This window comes from Dromiciops gliroides, chromosome 2 (assembly GCF_019393635.1).
Source record: "Dromiciops gliroides isolate mDroGli1 chromosome 2, mDroGli1.pri, whole genome shotgun sequence".
NCBI classification, from domain to species: Eukaryota; Metazoa; Chordata; class Mammalia; order Microbiotheria; family Microbiotheriidae; genus Dromiciops; species Dromiciops gliroides.
In genome coordinates, this window is record NC_057862.1 from 253,850,901 (window position 1) to 253,877,018 (window position 26,118).

Below are 26,118 nucleotides of genomic sequence, written 5' to 3' on the forward strand. Positions count from 1 at the left end.
TGCCTGGCCAGTACCTTTGGTTTTGAATTTTTTCTGTCTATAGAATGGAGATTAATTTAAAAAAAATTAGTCTCCAAGCAGTACTGCAATGAGAACGAGCAAGTCTTAGTTTCATATTACATTTGAAGGTGGGATTTGTGAATATAAAGAATTATTAGCTTTCTATTGAAAACTTATCCATGGATTAGACACCCACAGCTTAACTGATTGCAGGGAATCCTATGGATTTTAGCAGTGGAACACACTCTCTTTCTTTTCTGGGACTCAGTTCTGCCTTTACTCCCAGGTAACCACTGAGAAGCAGTGAAGTGAATAGTTGTAGAATGCAGCATTAGGTATTAATTATGCTCAGCTCTCCTGGGGAAGAAGTAACATTGAAAGTTTAACTGAGTTTCAGCTAGGTCATAAAACCATCCAGGCATGAGTTTTGATAACATGGAAAATTCCTACGATAAGAATAAGAAATAATTCCTTTGCAAATCCTCATTTCTTAGCTTTGTGTATTTAATCTACCTGTATTTTCTGTGGTAAGTATAGATAATGTGTATAGTTTTGAGAATGGGGGCCTGCGAAAGTTACTAATCCTCTGTGAACCTCAGTTTTCTCATTTGTAAACTGGGGTGGGGGCTTGGATTAGATGGGCTGTGAGATCACTAACTATCTGTGTGACCTTGGTTAAATCTCTTAATCTCTTTGAGGTATGGTTTCTAAAGTTAGAGACTTTGAGTCTCTAAAATTAGTTTTTGGTCTAAATCTCTGATCCTATGGTTAATATTGATGGTTAATATCCAGTTTATCTTTTAAGTAGTATTATTTTACTTGTAGTCATTACCATGCTAAGATATCAATAGCATAAAAGATGTAATTTTGAATTGGCCTAACATTAAAAGGATCAGGATGTTTCTCAGGACCCAAATATTAAAAATCTTTTTTATATGTATCTTTAAATTATTTATGAATTATTTCCCTCTTACTTACAAGGTGGTATATGGTGCTTATGTAAGATAAAATTTGTGTTAAGTCTATATCCTCAGACTTTCTTCAAGCTAGACAATGTAAGGAATACTCAGAACATTTACTATGTAAACTTCTCCATTTTGGATTTTGGAGTCATCTTTAATGGCTTTGGAATAACATGATTTTAATCTGTATTAATGTTGAATGTAACTATGATTTCATTTGTTTCTACAGAACCTGATTGCCCGAGGATCTATGTACCAAGAGCATGTAACTAGGAAAGAAAATGCATTACAAATAATAGCACAAAATATTTTAAGCAAGCCACCCCTCCAGCATTTCCATACATCTGGGCTCCAAACACAGATTAAAGAAGCAAAAGACAAAGTTCAGGTCTCTAACAGTGCATTTTCAAAATATATTATTCCTTACCTTTTAGTCATCTGAAAAAAATACTACCCCATTTAAAATTTCATGTATAATGTTATTTTTGCATTATACTTTAAAATAATTATTGCATGTAAATATAATAGATTAGAATCTATATGGGGGGAAAAAAACCAAGCTACTATTTGAAAGAAACTTCAATTCAACCAACTTTTTAAAGTACCCCCTGTTTGAATTCAAGATCTGGCTTTAACTTATCTGTCTAGTAAATACTTAAATTTTTGTTGAATTGAATTATTCATTGTGCTAAGTCTTGGAAAAGATACAAAGTTTAGAAGAAAAACTTGTTTTCTTCATTTTCTGTGTTAACCCTTTAAGATGGTGAGTGAAAGGTGAATCATTTAAAAATGTTTTTCTTCACAGAATAACATGGCAGAGCTAGATGCTGTCTTACAGGCGTCATATGAGAGTTCCCTAGAAATGGATGTTAGGGCCAAGTTTGAAAAGTCCCAGAAGGAAGTTGAGTCAGATATTATGAAGGCTCGCCGACTCCTTGGACAGAAAGGGAGTCTTGGTGACCTGGTTTCACAAAAGAAGGTGGGAAACTCTATTATCATTACTTGTAAAATATTTATTGGTACTTATTTCTCTATTAAAAAATCAAGGGGGCAGCTAGGTGGCGCAGTGGATAAAGCACCGTCCCTGGATTCAGGAATACCTGAGTTCAAATCTGGCCTCAGACACTTGACACTTACTAGCTGTGTGACCCTGGGCAAGTCACTTAACCCTCATTGCCCCACCCCCCACCCCCCACATCAAGATGCAAAACAAAAATTACTCTAGTCTGCCATTATCTTCTTTTAACCTCTCTGAGTTTTCTAGCATCTGAATTTATTTCTTTATACTGCTGAGTGACTTACAATTACATTTTAAATTCAGTTTTTAATAAAGACCATTTAAAAATGTTGAGTGGTGCAGTGAAAATAGCTCTGGAGTAGGATTCAGGAGACTTGACTCATCTAGTCTTAATCCTAGCTTTCCAACTATGACCTTGGGTAAGTTACTGAATTGTGCTTCATTTTCCTCATCTGTGAAATAGAGATAATAGGATTGATCATCTCAAGCAGGAACAAGGTACCTCAGAATCCATGTAGTCTACTACCTTCATTTTGTGAATAAGAAAATTGAGGTCCAGAGGTAAAGTGACTTGTCGTAGTAAGTAGAAAAGATGATCTCTTTCCTACCTAACTCACAAAACTAAGAATCAAATGTGACAGTGAGTGTGAAAGTGCTTTACAAATATTAAGAATTAACATTCAACTGAATTGATAAAAGGCACTTAAAGGATGTCATCCTTGCTATTCAACTATGGTTCCTTTCTTTAGTCCTAAGCTTGATTTTTGACATAAAACTTTCCAGGGGTCATATTTCAAAGGGCTGGAAAAGTCTTAAAAAGAGATTTTTATATTTGATCCTGGAGTTAATATGGATCGTTTATTGAGATGGGGGAGGATGACATGGTCAGACCTGCACTTTAAGAAGATTACCTTAGCACCTAAATAGAGAAGGGGGAAGAATTTGGGTAGGGAGACAATTGGAATGCTATTGCAATGGTCCAGACATGAAGTGATGGAGGACTTGTTGTTTAAGAAGAGAGAAAGGGACCTATATGATAGATATCACAAAGGAAATGACAGGATTTGACACCAGATGGGATATGTGGAGTGAGAGAAAATGAGGAATTGAGAATGCCACTTGGGTTACAAACCTGGGTAATTAATTGATCATATAGTGGTGCCATCAAAAGTAATAGGGAAATTTGAAAGAGGAGAGGATTTGGGGAAAGATCAAGAGTTTAGCTTTAGAAATGTTGAGTTTGTGCTGTCTACAGGATATTCAGTTTGAGATGTCTAATTGGATATGTAAGACTGGAAATCAGGAGCGATATGAGGACTGAATAAATAGATCCAAGAATCATCTATCTGCATAAAGTTGATGGTTGACTCCATGGGAACTGATGAGATCACCAAGAATAAAAAAAAAAAAGAAAAGCAGCACAGTCAGGATAGACCCTTGGGGAACACCCTGTTACCATGATCTGAATGAAGATCCAGTAAAGGAAACTGAAAAGGATCAGTTAGATGATAGGAGAAATAGGAGAAAGCAATGTCACAAAAACCTAGAGAAGAGTGTGATTGGCAGTACTGTAGGCTTCAGAGAGGTCCAAAAGGAGGAGAATTGAGAAAAAATAAATTGAGAAAAGGCAACTAGATTTAGCAATTAAGACATCATTGGTGACTTTGAATAGAGCAATTCCAGTTGAATGAGTTTGGAGGCCAGATTACAGAAAGTTTAGAAGAGAGAGAGGAGGAGCACTGATTGTAGATAGTTTTATCAGGTAGTTTAGTCACAAAATTGTGTAATTTAAAATTCTAAATGTGGGTTCTAATCTGTTCCCCCAGTTTTTGGGGAAACTGACTAAAATCACTGATAAAACGAGTTTAGATTTTTAAGGATCTATTGAAATATAGAAAGAGAAAGATTGAGAACAGAATTCTTACAACCTCGTAATCCGTCATCACCAAGTCAGGAACCAAAAAGACAGCGCTCTTCGTGCAGGTTCCCCTTTCCTCTTTCCTGTCCCCTCCCAGAATGGGGAGGTTCTTCAAGCTGGTTGGTTGATTGGGCCGGAAGTTCAAAGTTTTTTTAGATTCTGAGAACCATGCTTTCTTAAGTACTCTCAAGTACAAGCCAGATGTGCTTAGAATCTAGTCAACTACTAATCCAGTCAAATCAGCCAGTAATCCACTCAGGTGGGCTCCTGAGTATCTGCCAAATCTCATCTATCACATTCCATTATCTTGACAAAATAGAGAAGAGATGTAGAATGAAAGCTAGTGGTGATGGATGGATCAAGTGAGGGTTTTGTTTTTTTCCCAGAGATTCAAGAAAAATGGGTGAGCTTGTAAGCAGCAGGGAATAGCCTGTAGAAAAGGAGAAATTGAAGATTAATGAGAGAATGGGGATAACAGAGGGGAGTAATTTGATGGAGGAGATAGGATGGAATGGGATCAGTGGTGCATGTAGAGGAGGTTTGTCTTAGAAAGGAGAAAGGACATCTCTTCTTCTGTGATAATGGCAGAAAGTCTCTGGGTAATGTGAGATGAGGCGGGGAGAAGAGGGAGCTCTAAGAAAATGGCTTCCATTTTTTAAGAAAAGTATGAGGAAAGGTTAGGGAGAGAAGGAGTCATGACAGGTTTGAGGGCAGATGAAAGACTTGGAATAGTGGATATGATGAGTCGAATAGTGAATCAATTAGTAAGGACTGCCTTGCTGAAATAAGGGCACAATGAAATTATGTAAAAAATTTATAGTGAACCCCATTTTGGCATAGCTTCATGATTTTCTCCAGCTCCTTTCAAAAACACAAATAGAAGCGAAGATAGTGGATGGTGGGAGTAATCCAAGGTTTGGGATTGGTCAGGCATGACTGACAAAATAAAAAGATAATGGGGAGAGGGACTCCAATGTAAAGGATGATGTAGAATTTACTTGGTTCACCAAGGGGAAGGGGGAAGAGTACAGCCACTGTAGGGGTGAAGGCCTGGGAAAGTACTGAGGGGTGAAAGGATTAGAGGTTATAGTAAAAACTAAGAACAGAGTTGGGAGTCATGAAGCAGAGGGAAAGATAGAATGATAAAAGAGTACGATCAGATAAAGAAATTTTAAAGTTCATGAGCACAGAAGTGGTGCTCTTGTGGGTGGTGCCAAGATTAAAGATATGACCATCTCTCTGTGTAGCTGAGGAGGAGGGGAAGAGTAGGAGGTGGAAATGAGTAAGTTGAGGAAGTGAGAAGTTAGGATGTTCAAGGGAGGGAGGATATATGCTGAAGTCCCCTTGTATGAAGGCAGGAGTTGGAGTACATGGAGAGACTGACTGAGTTAGTTGCTGAACTCAATGAGAAAGGAAAGAAAGTCAGTAGTACCAGAATATTGATGGGGTGATGAATATGGATTTCATGAATAACAAAGGAGCAGAGGATACTGAATAATGATGGTATTGGGAGAATCCACTAGGAGCAAAAGGGAGTTAGGAGTATAATAATACTCCCTTAAGAGACTTTAGCCATGCTGAGGAAAAGGGATATAGGGCAGAATTCAACATTCATTTTGAGAAGAAGATAGGAAGGAAACTAAGGATAACAGGTGGAAGGAGAAATAGACCATATTAAGTCAGATTATATTGGTATTGTACTGCCTGTCAGACCTCTCTATTAGTATAATTGCCGCTAATAATTAATATTTCTTTGCACTCATCTATGACATAAAACTCTCCTCCATATACTTTCTACATTTTATTGATTATATAACAAAATTATTTATTCATAACTTTGAAAGCTTACAGGAAACATTGTCTAATTTCTTTCCCACCCCTTTCTTTGCTCTGACACAGTATCGAAGCTATAGTTTTAGTTTTCCATAGGGTTCTTAAAATTTATTTCTTTGAATGTCATGATGTCCCCTAGCATTTTGCCTGTCTCTCAGCCATACCATTATACAGTAGAAAAAAGCTCTTCTGACAATAGAAGATGTAATAGTGTTCATACAAATCTTCAGACGTATTACAGGTGACATCCTGTGACAGTCTTCTTATACCCTAGTGTTCAGTTGTTTTTCAGACTTGTCTGATTCTTTGTGACCCCATTTGGGGTTTACTTGGCAGAGATACTGGAGTAGTTTGCCATTTCCTTCCCCATTTCATTTTACAGATGAGGAAACTGAGGCAAATAGGGTTAAGTGACGTGCCCTGCATCATATAGCTAGTGTCTGAAACTGCATTTGAACTCAGGTCTTCCCAACTCTAGGCCCAGTGCTTTATCCACTATTCCACCTAGTCCTAGTACTGACTTTCTAAAAACTGGTTTTGATAGTAGAATATATTTTTAGGTTAATATCTTTGTTATTTTTAGAGGAATAATTTTCTAACTGAATTTAACAAGGATCAACAAACATGAACATGTCAAAAAGAAAAGGCTTTTGTTACATACAATATGTTTCCTCTAGGTATTTAGTAAATTTAACATTGTTGTAACAAAATTACCTCATTTGTGTCCCTTTTCTAAATTTCCTTTTGTTTTCTTCTGTTTCTTCTGTGGTTTAATGCTTTATTAATGCTCCTTTCCTTCTTTTTTTGCATGTAATATGATTTTCATGTGTTTGTTATGTACTTTTGTTTATAGAATATTCTAGCCATTTTAAACAGTAAAAGCTTGGACAAATTTTTGAAAGCTGCTGAACAACTGAAAAATATTGTATCTCCTGATGAAAAGCTATCCTTAGAAGAAATGAGCAGACAGCTCTCTAAAGAGTGGGAGGTGAGATATCCATAAGATTCATATGTCATTGCATTGGTTGAAACCTCATTTTCTTAAAAAAAAGAAGAAAAATATTCTCATTATTTGGGATGTATGAATTAAGTGTTATTCTTCCTAAAGATATGGGGATATGTTTACTTTAGTTCCCTCTTAGCCCTGTGATAATCATGATATACTTTTCACTTGTACTGGGAATAAGTAGTTTAGACAAAGCTAGTTTCTCAGATTCATCTCTTCATACCTTCATTTAATGTGTTTATTGAATGCCTCAAATTTACAAGTACTGTGTTAAGGAAGATACCCTGACCAATTGGTTGAAAAGCTTACAACTCAGGAGGGAAGGTAAGACATGTCTATAGATAACTACACTATGGATTAGAATGTAAAGGTGAAAATAGAGGCCCAAGATCACAAAGAACACAAAGAATTCAGAAGAGGGAGATGTCACTTCTAGCTGGAGAAAGCAATCGTAGAGGGGGCTACATTTTAGCTGATCTTTATTAAAGTATGGGTACAAATTTGATGAACAGAGCTGGGGAAAAGAAGCATAATCTTTATTTTATTTTGTAGGGTGTTCATCAAGAAATATATTTATATATTCATCGAATAAAAATTGAAATTGAAAAAAAGCTAACTGAAAATATATCAAAACTTGAAAAGCAGCTAAATAAAGAGAAAAAATTACTTGGTAAGGGGAAGACCAAGGGACTCATTGAGGAACATGAGGTAGGTTGATTCCTATTTAAACATTTTAATTGTGTTTGAGATCACACTTTGACACATAAGCTCCCTTTCTAAGCATTGGTATCCATTAAGATTTATTTATATCTAATGACATGAGTTTGGATTTGAACTAAGGAAATAATTTTCAGGTCTGTCTTGTTGTTTTTGTGGGGCAATGAGGGTTAAGTGACTTGCCCAGGGTCACACAGCTAGTGTCAAGTGTCTGAGACTGGATTTGAAATCCAGTCCTCTTGAATTGAGGGCCAGTATTTTATCCACTGTGCCACCTAGATGCCCCTCAGGTCTGTCTTTCTGTGGGTTTATCACTTCCAGTATGGAATTCTCTCACTGCCCTGAATTCTTTAATTTATCATTGGTACTAAAAATTCATTCAGTAATTAATGTTTAGTTTCCCTTGGTTTGCTAGTTATATAGGAAATAAAATACTTGTTATTGTTTTCAAAATAGACACAGTGACCTTTGAACCATCTAAGTGTTCCGAGAAAGCATGATATGCTTCATTGGTAGGCTTTTACTGATTAAGCACACCAGACTTAGCCTTGAAATATTTGTGAAGAATAGCATGTCAGGACAAAGATTCAAACAAGTCAGGCTGAACAGACTTCTTTTTTTTTTAACTATCCCCCACCTCAAGAATCATTTCTTTGAATACCTACAAAGTCCAAAATCAATTTAGAATTTTCCCATGGTCCTTTCATTGAATAGTCTACTCATCTATAAACAGTGACACACATTTAGTGATTTTTTCCTCAAGTGTCCCAGTCTTTACACTTTCAAAACCCTTTTGAGGGCAGCTAGGTGGTACAGTGGATAAAGCAACGGCCCTGAATTCAGTAAGACCTGAGTTCAAATCCAGCCTCAGACACTTGACACTTCCTAGCTGTGTGACCCTGGGCAAGTCACTTAACCCTCATTGCCCCACTAAAAAACAAAGCAAAAAAACAATAACCCTTTTATGTTGTAGAAAAGTCACTCACAATAAGTAACTGCTAGTACTATAGGAGCTAGTTAATAAGAGAAGTTTTTTAAGGTTCTGAGTAATGGGAACATTATGGAATCACATGAATCTATGCCTCTTAGAATTCAAAAGTTAGAATATCAGAAGCCAGTTAATTCAGGCTGTACCTGACCAAGACTCTCCTCTATACCGTCAATAAGTAAGTATTAAGTATCTGCTGTGTGCTAAGCACGTTGTAGGCACTGGGAATACAAAGACAAAAATGAAACCATCGTTGCACTTAGGGAGCTTACATTCTATCATGTACAAATATAAGAATATAGAAAATATAATGGAGGAGAAGCACTAGAAGCTAGTGGGATCAATGAAGGTCCTGTAGTGGGACGTGAGCTGAATTTTGGAAAAAGCTAGGGAATCTTTGATGCTTGGGAGGGGAGCGAGTATAGTTCAGGCATGTAGCAGGGCCTGTACAGAAGCAGACAGATAAGAGATGTAGGGTCATGTGTGAAGAACAGAAAGAAGACCACTGTATGATAAAGCTGGAAAATTATATCAGAGTTAGGTTTTAAAAGGCTTTACATTCCGAACAGATGAGTTTGTATTTGATTCTAGGAATGACAAAGAGACTCTGGGGTTTGTTGAGTAAGGGAATGACATGGTTAGACCTTCGTTTTAGGTTAGTCACGTTGGCAGCTACGTGGAGAATGGATTGGAGAGGAAAGGGAAAATTCAGGAGGGCCAATTAAGAGCCCTATACTTGTATGACATTGTTTCCAATCTTGTTATATCACCTCTTGCCCAGATTATTACAATAGCTTCCTAATTGACTTCCAGACAACTAGGCTCTTCCCTTCACCACCTCCAGTTTCTTCAACCCATGTTCCACACAAGTGCCAAACTGATATTCCTAAAATACAGGTCTGCCTATGTCACTGCTCTGCTGAAGAAATGTCTATGGCTCCCAGGTGCTTCTAAAATAAAATACATTTAATGTCATTTAAAACTCTTAAAAATCTGGCTTTAACCTATTGAGCCTCCTTACTCAGCTTCATGCACTCTACGTTCCAGCCAAACTGGACCACTTATTGTTTCCCATGCACATCGTTACATCTCCTGCCTCTGACTTTGCACAGTAGAGCTCCATCTCTGAGATACTATCATTCCTTACTTCTACCATTTGAGACCTCTTGCTGCCTTACAATGCTCAACTTAAGTGCCACTTTCTATAAGAGGTCTTTTCTGAGCTCTCAAGTCGCTAGTGTCCCTTCCACCCAACCACCATTATTTTATATTTGTTTGTGCTTATATAGGCATGTTATACACTCCCAGTAGAATGTAAGCTCCTTAAGGGCAGGGACTCTTTTGTTCTGTTTTCTTTTAAAAGTCTGAACATGCTAAGTGGTGCAGTGGATAGAGCACTGGCCCTGGATTCAGGAGGTCCTGAGTTCAAATCCGGCCTCAGACACTTGACACTTACTAGCTATGTGACCCTGGGCAAGTCACTTAACCCCAATTGCCCCACCAAAAAATAAATCAATAAGAAATAAATAAAAGTCTGAACCTAGCACGCTGCCTGACACACAGTAGGTGCTTAACAGATGTTTGTTGAGGTGAAATAAATGGACTCATCCTTGTTATCCTCTTTGGAGTAAATTCTGATTTACTTATATTCTTTCAAAAAATGTGGCATCTTTGTTCTGGACACTGTCTCTCATTGATGCTTAAACTGTTTCAGAAGAGACTGAGATGTTAGAGGCAGCTAGGTGGTGCAGTAGATAGAGGATTAGACTTGGACTCAAGGAAATGAGTTCAAATCTAACATCAGATGCTTACAGACAGCTGTGTGATCTTGGCCAAGTGACCTAACTTGTGTCTGCTTCAGTTTTATCATCTGCAAAATGGGTATAATTATAGGACCTTCCTCTCAGGGTTGTTGTGAAGATCAAAGTTGTTGTGAGATAATATTTTAAAGCATTTTGTAAACCTTAAAGAGCTGTAGAAATTAGAAAATCCCTTCTTTGCCAAGGTAGGAAACTATAATTGTAAAATACTACCTATACTGATACAACTAAGTGGACCAGTGCATTAAGGGCTAGATTAGCAGTCAGGACAGCCTTTAATTTAAATCCAGCCTCAGACACTTACTAGCCATGTGATCATGAGTGAGTTGCTAAACATCTATATGCCTCAGTTTCCTTATCTGTAAAATAGGGGTAATAATAGTACCTACCTCCCATGATTGCCGTGAGAATCAAGTGAGATAATACATTTAAAAATTTAATAAAATTTAAATTACTTTATTTTTGCTTCTAAATTCTCTCTCTCTCCATCTGTTCCCTCCTCTACACATTGAGAAAACAAGAAATATGATACCAATTATATATATGAAGTCATGCAAAACATTTCTACATTAGCCATGTTATGGGGTGAAAAAGAGAAATAAAGTGAAAAACTTAAGCTTCAGTTTTGCATTCAGAGTTCATCAATTTCCTCTCTAGGGGTAGATAGCATTTTTAATCAAAAGTCCTTTGTAACTGCCTTGGGTCATTGTATTGATCACAGTAGCTAAGTCTTTCACAGTTCATCATCATTACAATATTGCTGTTACTGTGCACAATGTTCTCCTGGTTCTGATCATTTCACTTTTCATCAGTTCTTATATATGTCTTTCCAGGTCTATAAGATAATAAGTGTAAAGTACTTTGTAAATCTTAATGCTCCCTCCCTATTATTATATTGTCAAACTTAGTTGATATATAGATTAATTTTAATGAACTGCTTTATTTCTCTCTTTAATTTTTGAAGGAGGAAGGGGGAAAGGGACCCACATGTACAAAAATATTTATAGCTGCTCTTTACGTAGTAGCAAGGAATGGGAAGTTGAGGGGGTGCCCATCAATTGGGGAATGGCTGGACAAGTTGTGGTATATGAATACAATGGAATACTATTGTGCTGTAAGAAATGATGAGCAGGAGGAGTTCAGAGAAACCTGGAGGGTCTTACGTGAGCTGATGATGAGTGAGATGAGTAGAACCAGAAGAACATTGTACACAGTATCATCAACATTGAGTGTTGACCTACTGTGATGGACCATATTCTTCTCACCAATGCAATGGTACAGAAGAGTTCCAGGGAACTCATGATAGAAGAGGATCTCCAAATCCAAGAAAAAAAAAAAAGAACTGTGGAGTATAGATGCTGATTGAACCATACTATTTCTTTTGTTTTGGGTGCTGTTTTTTTTTTTTCTATTTTGAGGTTTTGCATCACTGCTCTGATTTTTTTCTCTTGTAACAGGATTAATGCAAAAACAGGATTAATGTTATTATGTGTATATATATATGTATGTATATATATCTATATGTATATGTATATAGGTATATGGATATATAGATATAACCTATATCAGATTACCTGCTGTCTAAGGGAGGGGGAGGGAGGGGAGGGAGGGAGAAAAATCTGAAATTATAAAGCTTGTATAAACAAAAGTTGAGAACTATCTTTACATGTAACGGAAAAAATAAAATACCTTATATGTAAAAAAAATTTTAAAAATTAAAAAAAATTTTTGAAGGAAGGGATGGCTTGCTGAGTAAAGGAGGAAGAAGGACATATTTAAATACTATTGTGAAAAAAAAACAAAAACAAAAAAACAAAAGAGGCAGCTAGATAGTACAGTGGATAAAGCAGTGGCCCTGGATTCAGGAGGACTTGAGTTCAAATCCGGCCTCAGACACTTGACATTTACTAGCTGTGTGACCCTGAGCAAGTCACTTAACCCCAATTGCCTCACCAACCCCCTCCCCCAAAACAAAAAATAATATTGTGATATAAAACAAAAAAGTATAAACAAAAATATCTAAAATAAAATAATAGCTTCTCATCATTATGAAAATCCACTAATTTCTAATCACTATGGAAAAAAATTGTGTCAACTCACAACTAATCCTTGTCTGCTATTTTATTTCTTTAATTAGGCTTGCTTTTCTGATGAAGGGATCCTGTATCAGCTTGATCACCACTTGGAGGCCCTGAGGGAGCTGAGTGAAGGGCTGACTTCAGAGGAAAGTCGACAAGAAATAAGGAATACAATTATAGAATATGGTCAAAGACAAAACGGAATTAAGACTACTGCTTCGGAGATTTACATGATGCTCCAGGCCTTTATTGAAAATACTCAGATGTCTGAAAAAAAGTTGGTATTTCATAAGAACATGAGTATTTTCAGGGGAAACTTGTATAAAACCATTTTTCTTCCAAAACTTATAGCAAAAAAAAAATGTTTCATAGCATTTTAACATTGATGGTATTGCTTTCTTTGAGTTTGAGATTTATGACATTCTTTTAAATGGAAATTTCTGCTACTTCCTAGGAAGCCTCTAAGTGCATCTGAGAATGGTGGAAGGGATGCTGGGAAGGTGGCACAACCTTCCAAACCAAATGATGCAACTTCACCTGAAGAGGTATACTATTTGGATGATGATGGCACCAAAGTTTACACGCACACACACACACACAAACACACACACATATATGTATTTATATATATATATATATATATTTGTATGTATGTATATATGTTAACTCAGTTGATTTTCACAATAACCCTATAAATAGGTGCTATTATTATTTCCATTTTATAGATTAAGAAACAGGCTGAGAATGGTTCAGTAACTTGAGCAAGTATCCGAGGCAAGATCTGAACTTTGGTCTTCTTAACCCCAAGTCTAGAACTCTATCCACTGTATCACCTGGTTGCCTCTTAGAAGACAATCCAGTGAAGATAGCCCTCAAAACTATAATATGCAACACTTTAGCTATACTTACCAATAAAGTAAATTCTTTTTCATCCAGGATGGTTGGAAAACTAAATTTCCGGTTAACTGAGGTACCACATCTCAGAGTCACAGAATTTCAGAGTCAGAGGGGACCTCCAAGGTCACCTAGTCTGAAAAAAGCACCTGACGAGTAGTCATTTGGCCTTCAGTTAAAAACCATAAGTGAGGGGAAATTTGCCACCTAGGTAACAGTTTATTTTAATGAAATAAGCAAAATAATCCCCATAGAACACAATGTATTCTTTATTTTCTCAGCTAAAATTCTCTCTCAATGACTTACATGTGTCATCATCATGAACATCAGCAATTACAATCATAATATTATTATGCTCATAGTATAGGAGATTAAGCCACATATATAATAAAATATATATTCATTATTTATGGGGCAACTAGATGGCACATTGGATAGAGAACCAGGCCTGGAATCAGGAAGACTCATCTTCCTGAGTTCAAATCTGGTCTCAGACATTTACTAGCTGTGCGAACCTAGGCTAGTCATTTAACCCTGTTTGCCTCAGTCTCCTCATCTGTAAAATGAGCTGGGAGAAGGAAATCGCAAACCACTCCAGTATTCTTGTCAAGAAAACCCCAAATGGGATTATACAGAGTCTGAAATGACTGAACTACAACAACATTATATATACTGGAAATCACTTAAAATACTATTTACATTTTTCTTTTTAAAAATTTGTTTATTCAAAATTCCAGTAATTCGGGCTTTTCAGTTGTGTGGATTCCATATAAATGGGAGGTTCCAGCATGACAATATAACAGTAAAGGCAGGAAGACAGTATAACACTATAGGCAACTGTGGGGCATAGTAGATGTTGTGCTGGACTTAGGAAAGCCTGAATTCAGATCCTGCTTTAGACACTTAGCTGTGTGATCATTTGGGCTATTTGCTTCATTTGTCAGCTAGCTGGTGCAGTAGATAGAGTTCTGGAGCAAGAAAGAGACCTAAATTCAAATCCGGTCTCAAATATTTGCTGGCTGTGTGACCCTGGGTAAGTCATTTAACTTTTGTCTTCCTCAGTTTCCTCATTTGTAAAATGGGGATAATAATAGCACTTGCCTCCCAGGGTTGTTTGTTAGGACCAAATGACATAATAATTGTAAATGCACTAAGCACAGTGCTTCACATGTAAAAAATGCTATATAGATGTTAGCTATTAAGATGGGGGTGATAATAGCACCTAATTCCCAGGGTTGCTGTGAGTATCAACTGAGATAATAATTATAAAGGGCATAGCTCAGTGGCTGGAACATAGCAAGTGTTGTATAAATGTTAACTACTACACAAATCAATGAAGAGAAGGAGGAGGAGGAGAACCCCTGCTTCCCAGGGTTTCTATGAGCACCAAAATGAGATCATCTTTTTAAAGTACCTGGCAAACCTTGAAGTTCTCTATAAATATTGCATATTACTATTATTTTCACTCCCAGACCTTAGACAGAAGCCTGTCTTTAGAAAGTGTGTGTGTGTGTGTGTGTGTGTGTGTGTGTGTGTGGTGGTTGGGGGTGTGGGATTCCCTTTGGTTTGTTGACTCTCCAATTATAGGCAGCTGTCCTTCCTCTGCCTGGAGTGTGGAGTCTCAGCTGACAATCTTAAACAATGGTACTGTTAACTTCTGGTTGACATATAGAATCAGTAACTACTCTAGGTGCCGTTTTTGAAAGATGACTAGAATTCAGGAAAGGCTGTGTTGAATGTTTTTCCTTTTTGTTTAGGCTTCAGGATCTGCCAACTTTGACTTAGAATACTTCAGCATACTAAAGCATCATGAAGATGAAAGGCATACAGCGAAGGATGGTGATGTGCCTTTTAAGAAATTATTGGAAAGGTAAATTATTTCAAATAAACCGCCTATTGTGGAGGAAGTGAGGTTTTGAGGGGGCGCAGTAGACAGAAGACTGGGCATAGAGTCAGGAAGACCTGAGTTCAAATCTGGGCAAGTGACCTTGGGCAAGTCACTTAACTCCTGTCTGTCTCATTTTCCTCATCTGTAAAATGGAGATAATAATGGGCTTATTGTTAGGTTCAAATGAGATAATATTTGTAAAGCACTCAGCACAGTGCTTGGTACATAGTAGGGGCTTAATAATTCTGTCCTTTTTAAAAGCACTGATTTTAAGGAAGGGATAAATTGTGAAGGCTTTACATTTTGATGTGTTCTTGCTATGTTATATTCATAAATTTGTAAGAAGTCCTTTTCTAGGGCAGCTAGGTGGCACAGTGGCTAGAGCACCAGCCCTGGATTCAGGAGGACCTGAGTTCAAATACGGGCTCATACACTTGACACTTACTAGCTGTCTGACCCTGGGCAAGTCACTTAACCCCCATTGCTCCACCAAAAAAAAAAAAGAAAGAAAGAAAGAAAGAAAAAAAAAGTCCTTTTCTTCCAACAAGTAGCTCTCAACTGCTTGAAATATGTAAATATGGGATTTCCTCAGGTATAACCAAGGGTGACATTTTCATTTTAAGATATGACAGGTATCTTTTGGCCTCAGTAAAAAATAAAATCCTTTCTTTCTTTATTAATGTCAATTCTTCTTTCTTAGATATGATGCACAGAGAGATAATCTAGAGATGCAATTACAAAGCAACAAAGTCAGAGTTCCTTCTGATTTTCCTAGTGAAAATGAAATGAGTATCTCCTGCTTACAAGATAAATTGACAGATCTACAGGTAAATAGTTGTAGTTAATATATTTTCCCCCTGTTTGTTAGGGAAAAGACACTACCACTATTCATGATTACAGACTTACAGAATTTCATGTGACCTTACTATTTGTTCAGGAATTGACTAGTTTCTCCAAATATTGATCCATGTGATATTTTACTTTGTTGTGGTATATCTCTTAAGTGATCTTACCCCCAAAGTGAGCTGTGGTCAAAAGCAGTATATTTAAAGAAGGAACTTCAAGATAACAATTTATTGCTTTTATTGGCACAGATAGACTGCAATTTACTGGCAACTTGTAGTTACATGTGAGAAGCAAGGTGAAAGAAATTATTTAAGAAATGTATGATACATTAGATTGTAAGCTCCTGAGGGCAGGGACTAGTTTTGCTTTTCTTTGTCTCCCTATCACTTAGTTTGGTGTCTGGAACATAGTCTGGAAAAGGAAGTGGCCAGATGTATTCATTTGTTTTGCTCGGATGGGCTTATTTGTTACAAGGGAGGGTTTCTTTTATGGGAGGGAGGATTTAGTTGGGAAAGGAGCATTAGTGGTAATGATGCTCCTCAAAAAAGAAGAAAAGAAGTGTTTAAAAATACACAGAAGAGAACAGAAAGAAGTTTAGAGGGAGACAGAGAAACTGAAGCACTTTGAAACTAACAGTTATTATATATACATATATATATTTAAAATCAAGCTATAAATAATAGGGATTTGCTATTTCAAATATAACTGCTTTTCTGGTTTTTTTTAATAAGTAAGTGTTCACATTTGTTGGTGTTTGTCAAGTTCACAAAACCAAAAATTATTTTAAAAAAAACCCTGTAAAGCATTATTTTAAAAGAGTAGAAAGAGAGGTAGTCAGTCATGTTGCAAGAGTAAAAGAGCCCATGTGCTACATGGTTTTTCATATAATATCCCTGGCACAAAATAGGTACTTAATACATGCATCTGGAGTGGATGAATGAATAAGACCCGGAGGAAATTCCATGCATAGCATATCGTGTGGACACTCTGGAAAGGAAAGCAGAGACAGAGACACATGGTGTGAGGAGAAGATAGAGAGAGAGACAGAGAGACAGAGACACAGAAAGACACATACACACACACACACCCACACCCACACCCACACACACACACACACACACACACACACACACCAGAAAAGAGAGAGAGAATATAGCCTTGGGTATGTTGATAAATGTTTAACAACTTGCTCTCCAAAAAAAAAAAAGTATGCACAACACACTTTTGAGTTTTATCTCCAATATTAACATTTTCTCCATCATTTTCTAAATCTAGACGCTTAAAAATATGAAGCCTTAATTTTGTAGCATTTTCTGATTTGCAAGGTGTAAATGGTTACACTGAAAATTTAACAGTTGGCTCTCTTGAGCCATTATGACCTGGCTCCAGCACACCCTAAATATAGTTAGCATTTACAGACTAACTCATGTTCGCTTTTCATCTGGTTAATATCAGTTTCAATGCAATCTAAGTTCCTTCTAGTTTGGACTACATAGACTTGCTTTTAAAGGGCAAAAGAAAAGAACGTATTGGTGCATATACTAATATTTCTTTCAAATCATGTCCTTTGTCTTATGTTCAAGAAAAAAGGTGATGGAAAGACTTGGAAAGACATATTGTTCACTACTATTGCTTTATATGAAGTGAGAACAGAATTTATCCCAATTTGCCCTAAAATACAATTCACTTGTAAAATTGTCATTGTTCATGTGGAGTTTTGCTAACTTTGCCACTGTGCCCAGTTAGTAAAATATGTAATTATAGAATATGGGACTGTAATTGTGCCTTTACAAAAAATTATGTACTAAATAAGTGTTTTCATCCTGCTTCAGGTTTTGAAAAATGAAACTGATTCTTGCTGGACAGAATTTGAAATGACTTCATCAAAGTTAGAAAATATTGTGGGGGACCCAGAAAGGTCTGTTCTTTCTCGAACAAGGGACAAATTAAAGAGAAAAGAGGGAGAGCTTCAAATGACTCTAAGCAACAGGTATGATGAGCAACAAATCTTCTGAACATCTGATTTTGGATTATGATTATGACTTATTCACAGCAAAATTATAGAGAGTTTTTGAATTATCATAGCAGAATAAAAGAAGCCATCTAACCAGTATGTAATTGTATTTTTTAAACTACTAGTATCTATATCAAACAGTAAAATAACTTTTTTCCCCTGGCATTGTTCAAGAGTAAATAGTAATTAAAATTTTTTTCAGGGGGAGCAGCTAAGTGGTGCAGTAGATAAAGCACTGGCCCTGGATTCAGGAAGACCTCAGTTCAAATCTGCCTCAGACACTTGATACTAGTTGTGTGACCCTGGGCAAGTCACTTAACCCTTATTTCTTTGGCAAAAAAATTATCTCAGGAACTTTATTTTCTCTGTATAATCCTTAATTCAAGTCAATTAAAATACATTAAGCACCTTCCCCATGCCATACAGTGATAGCACATAGATAAAACCAAACAACTTCTTTTTGAGCCCTCAAGGAGGGCTCAAAGTACTTGGGGGCTATAACATACACATAGATTAGCAAATACAAGATAATTATTCCTTGTGTAGGGGACACTTTGGGCAAAAGCATATAGACAAGACATTTAGTTTCATGTTTAGGGGAACAACTGGTGGTATAATTTGGTGAGATCACAAAATCTATGAAAGGGATAAGAATGAAATAAGCCTCAAAAAGTAGATTGGAGCCAGATTGTGAAGCAGCTTAAACGCCAGACTGAGGAATTTGCATGTTATTAAGACAATTTGGGGCTACTGGAACTTTTTAAATAGTAGAGTGTTGTGGTCAGACTCATGCTTTAGAGATGTGACCTTGACTCCTGTGTGGGAAATGGATCAGAAGGAGGAGACACTTGAAGTCGGGAGATTAATAAGAAGGCTATAGTCTTGACAAGGGTGGTGGTTATGTGAATGGAGAAAAGGGGACATTTATTTGAGTGATACTATGGTGGTAGAAAAGGCAAAACTTGGTGAGTGAAAGGCTCTGACGGGTGAGGGAGAGTGAAGCATGGAGGATGACTCAAAGGAATATGGTGCCCTTGTCAGAAACCGAGAATCTAGGAAGAAGGTTGGGTTTGGAGGGGAAAGATAATGAGTTCCCAACACACAACTTCTCTGCTTACATTCCTAGGCTTCCAAGCTCCTGGAGCCTGAGACATCAAAGGATATATGTTACTGGGACCTTAGAGCCTAATGCCCACTGTGTATAAGCAGTGGCTATCTTTATTTAGGTGCAGAGGTACCAAGTGCCAGATTCTTACCAACTAAGATCCCCAAACCAATATCCATTCTTCCCTTTTCTTTGAAAGAAATCAAATTTGGTGCCACCCTCAGTTATCTCAGGACCAAGGATGGGATCCCCAGTCATATAGCAAAGCATCTTTGTAACAATCTCTATCCATGGTGTGAAATTTTTACTTATATGCTTCAATGCAGAAGATCTCAAAGAGTAGCCTGGAGACCCCTGATTATTAAGACATTTACATTTCAAATGTGGTAAACATCGATTGATATAACCAACACAAACAAAAGTTCTTTCGGGGAGGGGTTCTTAATAATTTTTAAGAGTATAGCAGGGAGGGCAGCTAGGTAGTGCAGTGGATAAAACACCAGCCCTGGATTCAGGAGGACCTGAGTTCAAATCCGTCTTCAGACACTTGACACTTACTAGCTGTGTGACCATGGGCGAGTCACTTAACCCTAATTGCCTCTCCAAAAAAAAATTTTTTTTTAAAGAGTATAGCGGGATCTTGGGATGAAAATGTTTGAAGAGTACTGCTTTAGTAGAAGGGTAGAAACTCAACAGATGAAGATGGGGAAGAAGGATATTCCAGTACTAAGGGCAACATGAACAAAAAGCATGGAGATGGAAAAACAAGAGTAATTTGAGGAATAATGAATTGTCCAGTCCTCTTATTGGACTATAGTAATAATAGTTCTTATAATAGTAATAATAGCATTTACATAGCCCTTTAAGGTTCACATGTACGTTGTATATCTCATTTGATTTTTTACAATCCTTTGAAGTACTGGTATTCCTATTTTACAGATGGGGAAACTGAGGCTGAGAGATATTAAGTGACTTGCCCAGAGTCACACAACTAAGTGTGTGAGGCAGGATTGGCACTCAGGCCTTCCTGAACCTAAGTCCAATGCTCTATTCATTGTAGTGCCCAGTTGCCAAAATATATCTAGAAAGGAGTGATATGAATTAAAATAGAAAGGTAGGGTGCTGCCAGATGGTGGAAGCTCTTGAATTCTGAGCTAAGCAGTTTTGACATTACTTAGTAAGCAATAGGAAAAAAACAACTGATAGGGTTTAGGGATATGATCAGTTCTATGCATAAGGTTTTGTTTTGAAAGTGATTTGGAGAATATATTGGAAGGGGGAGACAATGAAAGAAAGAAGCCCTGGTAAGAGGGGATTGCAGGAAAAACAGGCTAATAATAATGGGGGCTTGTGCTAGTGTGGTGGTGGTGGTAGAAACAAAGAGGAAGAGTGGAGGTAGAGCTGACAAGACCTGGGGACTGAGAGCCCTGCCCCCTTTCCTTTGTAGATGAGGAAATGGGCTTGCAAAGGTGAAATGGCCACAGAGGTAGTAATGAGCAGAGCTGGGACAAGAAGCCAAGCAAGCATCTAACACAGGTGCTCCTTTGGAGAGGAAAGGGAAGAAAAAAAATCAAAGATAACACCAAAGTTTTGGGCAAGAGAGATTAGGTACAATGGCTAGAAGGAGGCAAGTCAGAAGAAGAAGCAGATTTTTAGGGTGACATCATAAATTCAGGCAAGGCTGTTGGGTATGAATTTAGGGTTCTTTGCATGTAGGTTGTAAACATGTTACATGTTACTACATGTAACCATGGAAATTGGGAAAGGGAAAGGAGGAGAGGGAAAAGAAGAGGGAAAAGGAGAGGGTGGGGGAGGGGGAGGGGGGAAGGAAGGGGGAAAGAGAGAAAGGAGAGGGAGGACACAAGAATTAAACTTTTGGGAACACTTACCTTAATGGCTTAATGGAATTGTGAAGAGCAGAGGCTCATGAAAGAGACAGAGAAGTATTAATAATGACTGACATCTATATAATTCTTAAAGATTTGCAAAACATTGTACACACTATTTCATTGGATCCCTAGAATAACTTTCTGAGGTAGGAAGTACAAGTAATATCACCATTTATTTCTCATTTTATGAGAAAACCAAGGCTCAGATTGGTTGTGACCTCATGGTCATGCAATGACGGTCAGAAGTGAGATCTGAACTCAGCTAGTTCTCTTTCAAATACACCATAGGAGAAAAAGTTAAATCATACAAGGCAGAAGGAAGAGTATCGGTCACTTCTAATTACTGACTGAATGACCTTGGACAAATTGTCTTTTGTAAAATGTGAGAATTGGATTAGATGATATCTAAGGTATTTTCCAACTCTAAATCTAGGAGTGTGTGGTCTGTGTCAAATGCTGCAGAAAAATCAAAGAGGATGATGAGGACTGGAAAAAAGAAGCTATTGAATGTCATAATTAGGAATTCACCAACTTCATCTGTGAGAGTAATATTACTAACAGGACAGAAACCAAATTAAGAGGTATTGAGTAGAAAGGGGCAGATGAGGAAGTTCAGCCATAAAACACATATAATGTAGGCACTGGAGTGGTAGAGACAGACAAAACACTTGCTAGATAGGGTAGAAGGGAAAACAATGTTTTCAAGTTGGGAGATATGTTTAGTGAATGGTAGGAAGGAATCAGTGAAGAGGAAGACTGAAGATGAATGAGAGAAGGAGCATGACTGCTGGATCACAATCTTGGAAGAAGCTAAGTCATCTACAATTGAGTGCTAGGGATGAAGTTAGGAGTTTAAGGGGAACAGAAAGTTTTGGAATGACTCGTAGTCATCATGATAGGATCAGGTTATGCTCATCATAATCTACTTAAAAGGGGCAGCTAGGTGGCACAGTGGATAGAGCACTGGCCCTGGAGTCAGGAGTACCTGAGTTCAAATCCAGCCTCAGACACTTAACACTTACTAGCTGTGTGACCCTGGGCAAGTCACTTAACCCCAATTGCCTCGCCAAAAAAAAAAAAAAAAGATCTACTTAAAATTTCAGGAGAGTGTTAAATAATTTTAGAAAGGTTTCTTGTCATCAGTCATATCAGACTCTCTGTGACCCCATTTGAGGTTTTCTTGGCAAAGATTCTGAAGTAGTTTGTCACTTCAGGTACCAGATGTACCTATGGTACAGATGAGGAAATGGAGGCAACCAGGGTTAAGTGACTTGCCCAGGGTCATACAGCTAGTAAGTTTCTGAGGCCAGATTAGAACTCAGGAAGAGGAATTTTCCTGACTTCAGCTGTGTCATCTAGCTGCCTCAGAAAGGTTTCAACCCCAGTGGTTAAAATAACATTTAAAAAATATCTCTCAGTACTAAAAAGCATAAACCTAAACATGCTAGAGAGCACAGACAGAAACAAATAAGACTCCAGGTAAATCTTCCTTTTGCTTCTTGTATTAACCTCAGTAAATTTCTCCTGACACCCTGATCCTGGCTCATTTAAAAAAAATAACCCAACTCTATTGCATATCAGTACAGTTGATGACTTTAGATTCCCACTTACAGTGCCATGACAGTGCTTCAGCTATTGAAGATAAGTCTATCCAGAATTATTTATTGCCTGAGGATTAGGAATAGGAGAAGTTTTTAGTATATAAAGGTCTCTATGTATTATTATATGTGTTTTTAGTGAAATAATAGAAAGTAAGCTCCTTGAGGCCAGGATTTTTTCAGTTTGCCTTTATAAACCATTGCCTCTTATAGAATCTTTACACAAGGTAGGCAATTAAATATGGATTTGAACTGAAACTGTTGTAGTATTATTTTCCAAGAGAGATCTTGCAACTGTGGTTCTATCTTATGCCTGTGTTTAATTTTCACATAGGATGAAATCCTTAGAAGCTGCATTGAGGATTGTTTTGCCAATAGAAAAAGAAGTTATTTTCCTCAGTGATTCAGAAAAACTTCTCCATAAAATGGACATAAAAGAATTTAATCTAGTTGGTGTTGATGATGCTTACCAAAATCTTAAGGTAAAAAAGAAGACTTTTCTTCCTATATATTAATAAAAGAATGATCTCTTCTGGCAAATTCATAGATATGTATTGTTTAAAACCAATAAATGCAGGGGGCAGCTAGGTAGTGCAGTGGATAAACACCAGCCCAGGATTCAGGAGGACCTGAGTTCAAATCTGGATCAGACACTTGACACTTACTAGCTGTGTGACCCTGGGCAAGTCACTTAACCCTCATTGCCATGCAATAAAAATCAATAAATATAACTTTATTAATAATTCAAATATAAATTCTAGCATCATGACAGAGAATTCTTCCTTAATGTAGGCATGCCATTTATATTCTTAAATCTTTTTAGTTACAACTTTTGGGGTAGATGACCTAGGTTGATATATTTTGATATTTACTTTGTCTTACTGCATCAAATTTTCCCATATTTTTATGGTCATTCTTCCTCTGCACTACCAGGAGACTTTGACGTTAGCTCAATGTATCATATCAGTTATCTTTTAGACTGTGAATTTCTTTAGAGCAGGAACTGTCTTTTGCCTTTCTTTGTATCCCTAGTCCTTAGCATAGTTCCTGACACATAGGAAGAGCCTGCTAAATGCTTGTTCATTGACTAACATTAGCATCATAATATCCTTAACACATTGGCTTTAGCAATGACATTTTTGCTTTTCATTATTTGACTCATCTAAATTCTTCAAACTCTCATTTTATTGTATATGGTGGCAGGTTTTTTGTTTGTTTTTAGGGAAGGAAGGAATGGGGAAGAGAGAGAAGAAGAAGAAGGGGAAGGTGCTATGTAGTTAATGAAAATCACAAACATTTCAGTTATGTCTGCTATTATTGCTTTTTATGTTATTGATGTATTGGTTTGCCTTTCTTTGGGTAAGATTATTGGAGGGGTGGGGCAGCTAGTTGGCACAGCAGATAAAGCACCTTCCCTGGATTCAGGAGCATCTGAGTTCAAATTCGGCCTCAGACACTTGACACATTAGCTGCATGACCCTGGGCAAGTCACTTAACCCCCATTGCCGTACCCCCCAAAAAATTATTGGAAAGGATTTCACATGACAAAATTAGAACGTGCCATTCTGTCCCGAGTATTTTTCAAGGTCAAATGTAGTCTCATAATTTTGCTTGTTCGTTACATGCCATTTGTCTTTCTTTGCCTGTGTTCTAAGGTCTTCTTACCTTTATTTCAGGATATCCAGAGTAGTATAGCGAAACAAATTGAATTATGTAGTAATTTGGAACATCTAGGCAGTGATGCATTAAATGAATTTAATCCAATGGATCTTCATGCAACTCAGAGCATTATAATAAAATATAAAACTCAATTTGAAGAAATGAACCACAAAATGGAGAGCACTGAACTAGCCCTCAAAGATCTTGAGAAGTTTTTGGCCTCTCTGAGAACAGTTAAACTTTCTATTCAGCCTGCAACAGATTTTTCAACATCAGATGTACCTATGGTTCAAGAAAACACCTGGACAAAAGAGGATGTGCAGAAAAAAATTCTACTAATGAAAGAGGAGGCCAGATGCTTGGATCAGCGTATGAAAATGCTTGATATAAGCTTTAAAAATGCTGAGCAGGGCGAAGCTACTTGCTGTGAAAAACTCACTGAAGTTTTCTCAAAACTGATAGATGGGACCTGTGGCCATAATGAACCTGAGGATTTCACTGAAGAAGACCAATTACTAGAGGTTTTTATTGCCAAAAATAATGAGATCCTTAAAAACATTAAGTATATTCAGGACCAGATCAATAAAATTGGCCTCAGAGATCCAACAATTCCAGCAGTGAAACAGAGGTGAGTAGTGATCATCTATTAGAAGCTTAAAAAATGTAGGTTTGGGGGCAGCTAGGTGGCACAGTGGATGAAGCACTAGCCTTGGATTCAGGAGGACCTGAATTCAAATCCAGCCTCAAACACTTGACACTTACTAGCTGTGTGACTCTGGGCAAGTCAACCCTCATTGCCCTGCCCCCCCCCCAAAATGTAGGTTTATGGTTTAGTAGTACGAGCATGGGACTCTAGAATTAGAATATGTGATTTCACTTCTCAGTTCTGATGCTTCTAGCTATGTGACTGTGAACAAGTTATTGTCTCTGAACCTCAGATTTTTCATCTATCAAAAAGAGGCAAGAATATTTGTATTGCCTCATAGGAATGTAGTGAGGAAAGTGTTTAGTGAGCTTTAAAATGCTTGGTTTATGTATATGTGTATGTATATGTATTTATATTTTTATATATCTCTATATAAAATATTTATATTTTTGTCTATGTGTATATACATATACACATGCTATAAATGCTGTTTTAAAATATGATAGCTTTAAAATGTTTTGTTATATATTTATATGTATAAATATATACTCATAAACATACACATATAATTATAACATATAATTTTTCTCAAAAAATTAATGGTTCTCTTTTTAAAAGTTTATTAAGAATTAGAGAATTATCAACAAATATGAATAACTCCATATGCAAATAGGAGCAGAAAAAGAGAATTATACATGAATCCACAATATATAGCTTATTTATTTTTAATGTGTATATGTACACATGCACATGTTATATATTTATATGTAAACATATATGTGTGTATATGTATATAGCTATATCCATATCAGATTTATCTTACTCATGCCAAAATTGCTTTGCCTGTCTGTGTCCCCTTCTGAGCTCTCTTTAATGGATTTTAAAACATTACATTGGTATTCATTTCTTTTCTTTCTTCTTTATGTTCTATCTCACTTTCCCATCAACACTCCTCTAACATCCAATTAAAAGTCCTCTTTTGTAATAAATATGTGTAGTCAAGTAAAACAAATTTGTGTTGTGTTGAAAATGTTTGTCTCCTGCATCAGTGACCATCTCTTCTCAACAGACAGGTCTCGGTAATGCTATAACATAAGTCTTTTAGAGACATTCTTATCCTTTGAGTATCTGCCTATTGGTGAATGGCTCTATTTCTTTTATATTTGTATCACTTCCCTTTATTTTTTGGACATCAGACTTATTATTAAAGAAACTTGCTGTAATTATTTTTTTCAGCTA

The 26,118-nt window shown here is 36.9% G+C and overlaps 1 protein-coding gene across 1 annotated transcript in view; it reads left to right on the forward strand.

The window, feature by feature from the left end:
- Nucleotides 1–26,118, forward strand: part of SYNE2 (spectrin repeat containing nuclear envelope protein 2) — a 430,300-nt gene that overhangs the window by 128,421 nt on the left and 275,761 nt on the right. Inside the window, exons 20-30 of the mRNA XM_043984057.1 lie at nt 1,192–1,350; nt 1,768–1,941; nt 6,585–6,719; nt 7,290–7,445; nt 12,400–12,617; nt 12,795–12,885; nt 14,992–15,104; nt 15,823–15,949; nt 17,801–17,958; nt 22,909–23,056; nt 24,251–24,861. Coding sequence (XP_043839992.1) covers nt 1,192–1,350; nt 1,768–1,941; nt 6,585–6,719; nt 7,290–7,445; nt 12,400–12,617; nt 12,795–12,885; nt 14,992–15,104; nt 15,823–15,949; nt 17,801–17,958; nt 22,909–23,056; nt 24,251–24,861 — 2,090 coding nt within the window. The remainder of the gene's footprint in view (nt 1–1,191; nt 1,351–1,767; nt 1,942–6,584; nt 6,720–7,289; nt 7,446–12,399; nt 12,618–12,794; nt 12,886–14,991; nt 15,105–15,822; nt 15,950–17,800; nt 17,959–22,908; nt 23,057–24,250; nt 24,862–26,118) is intronic.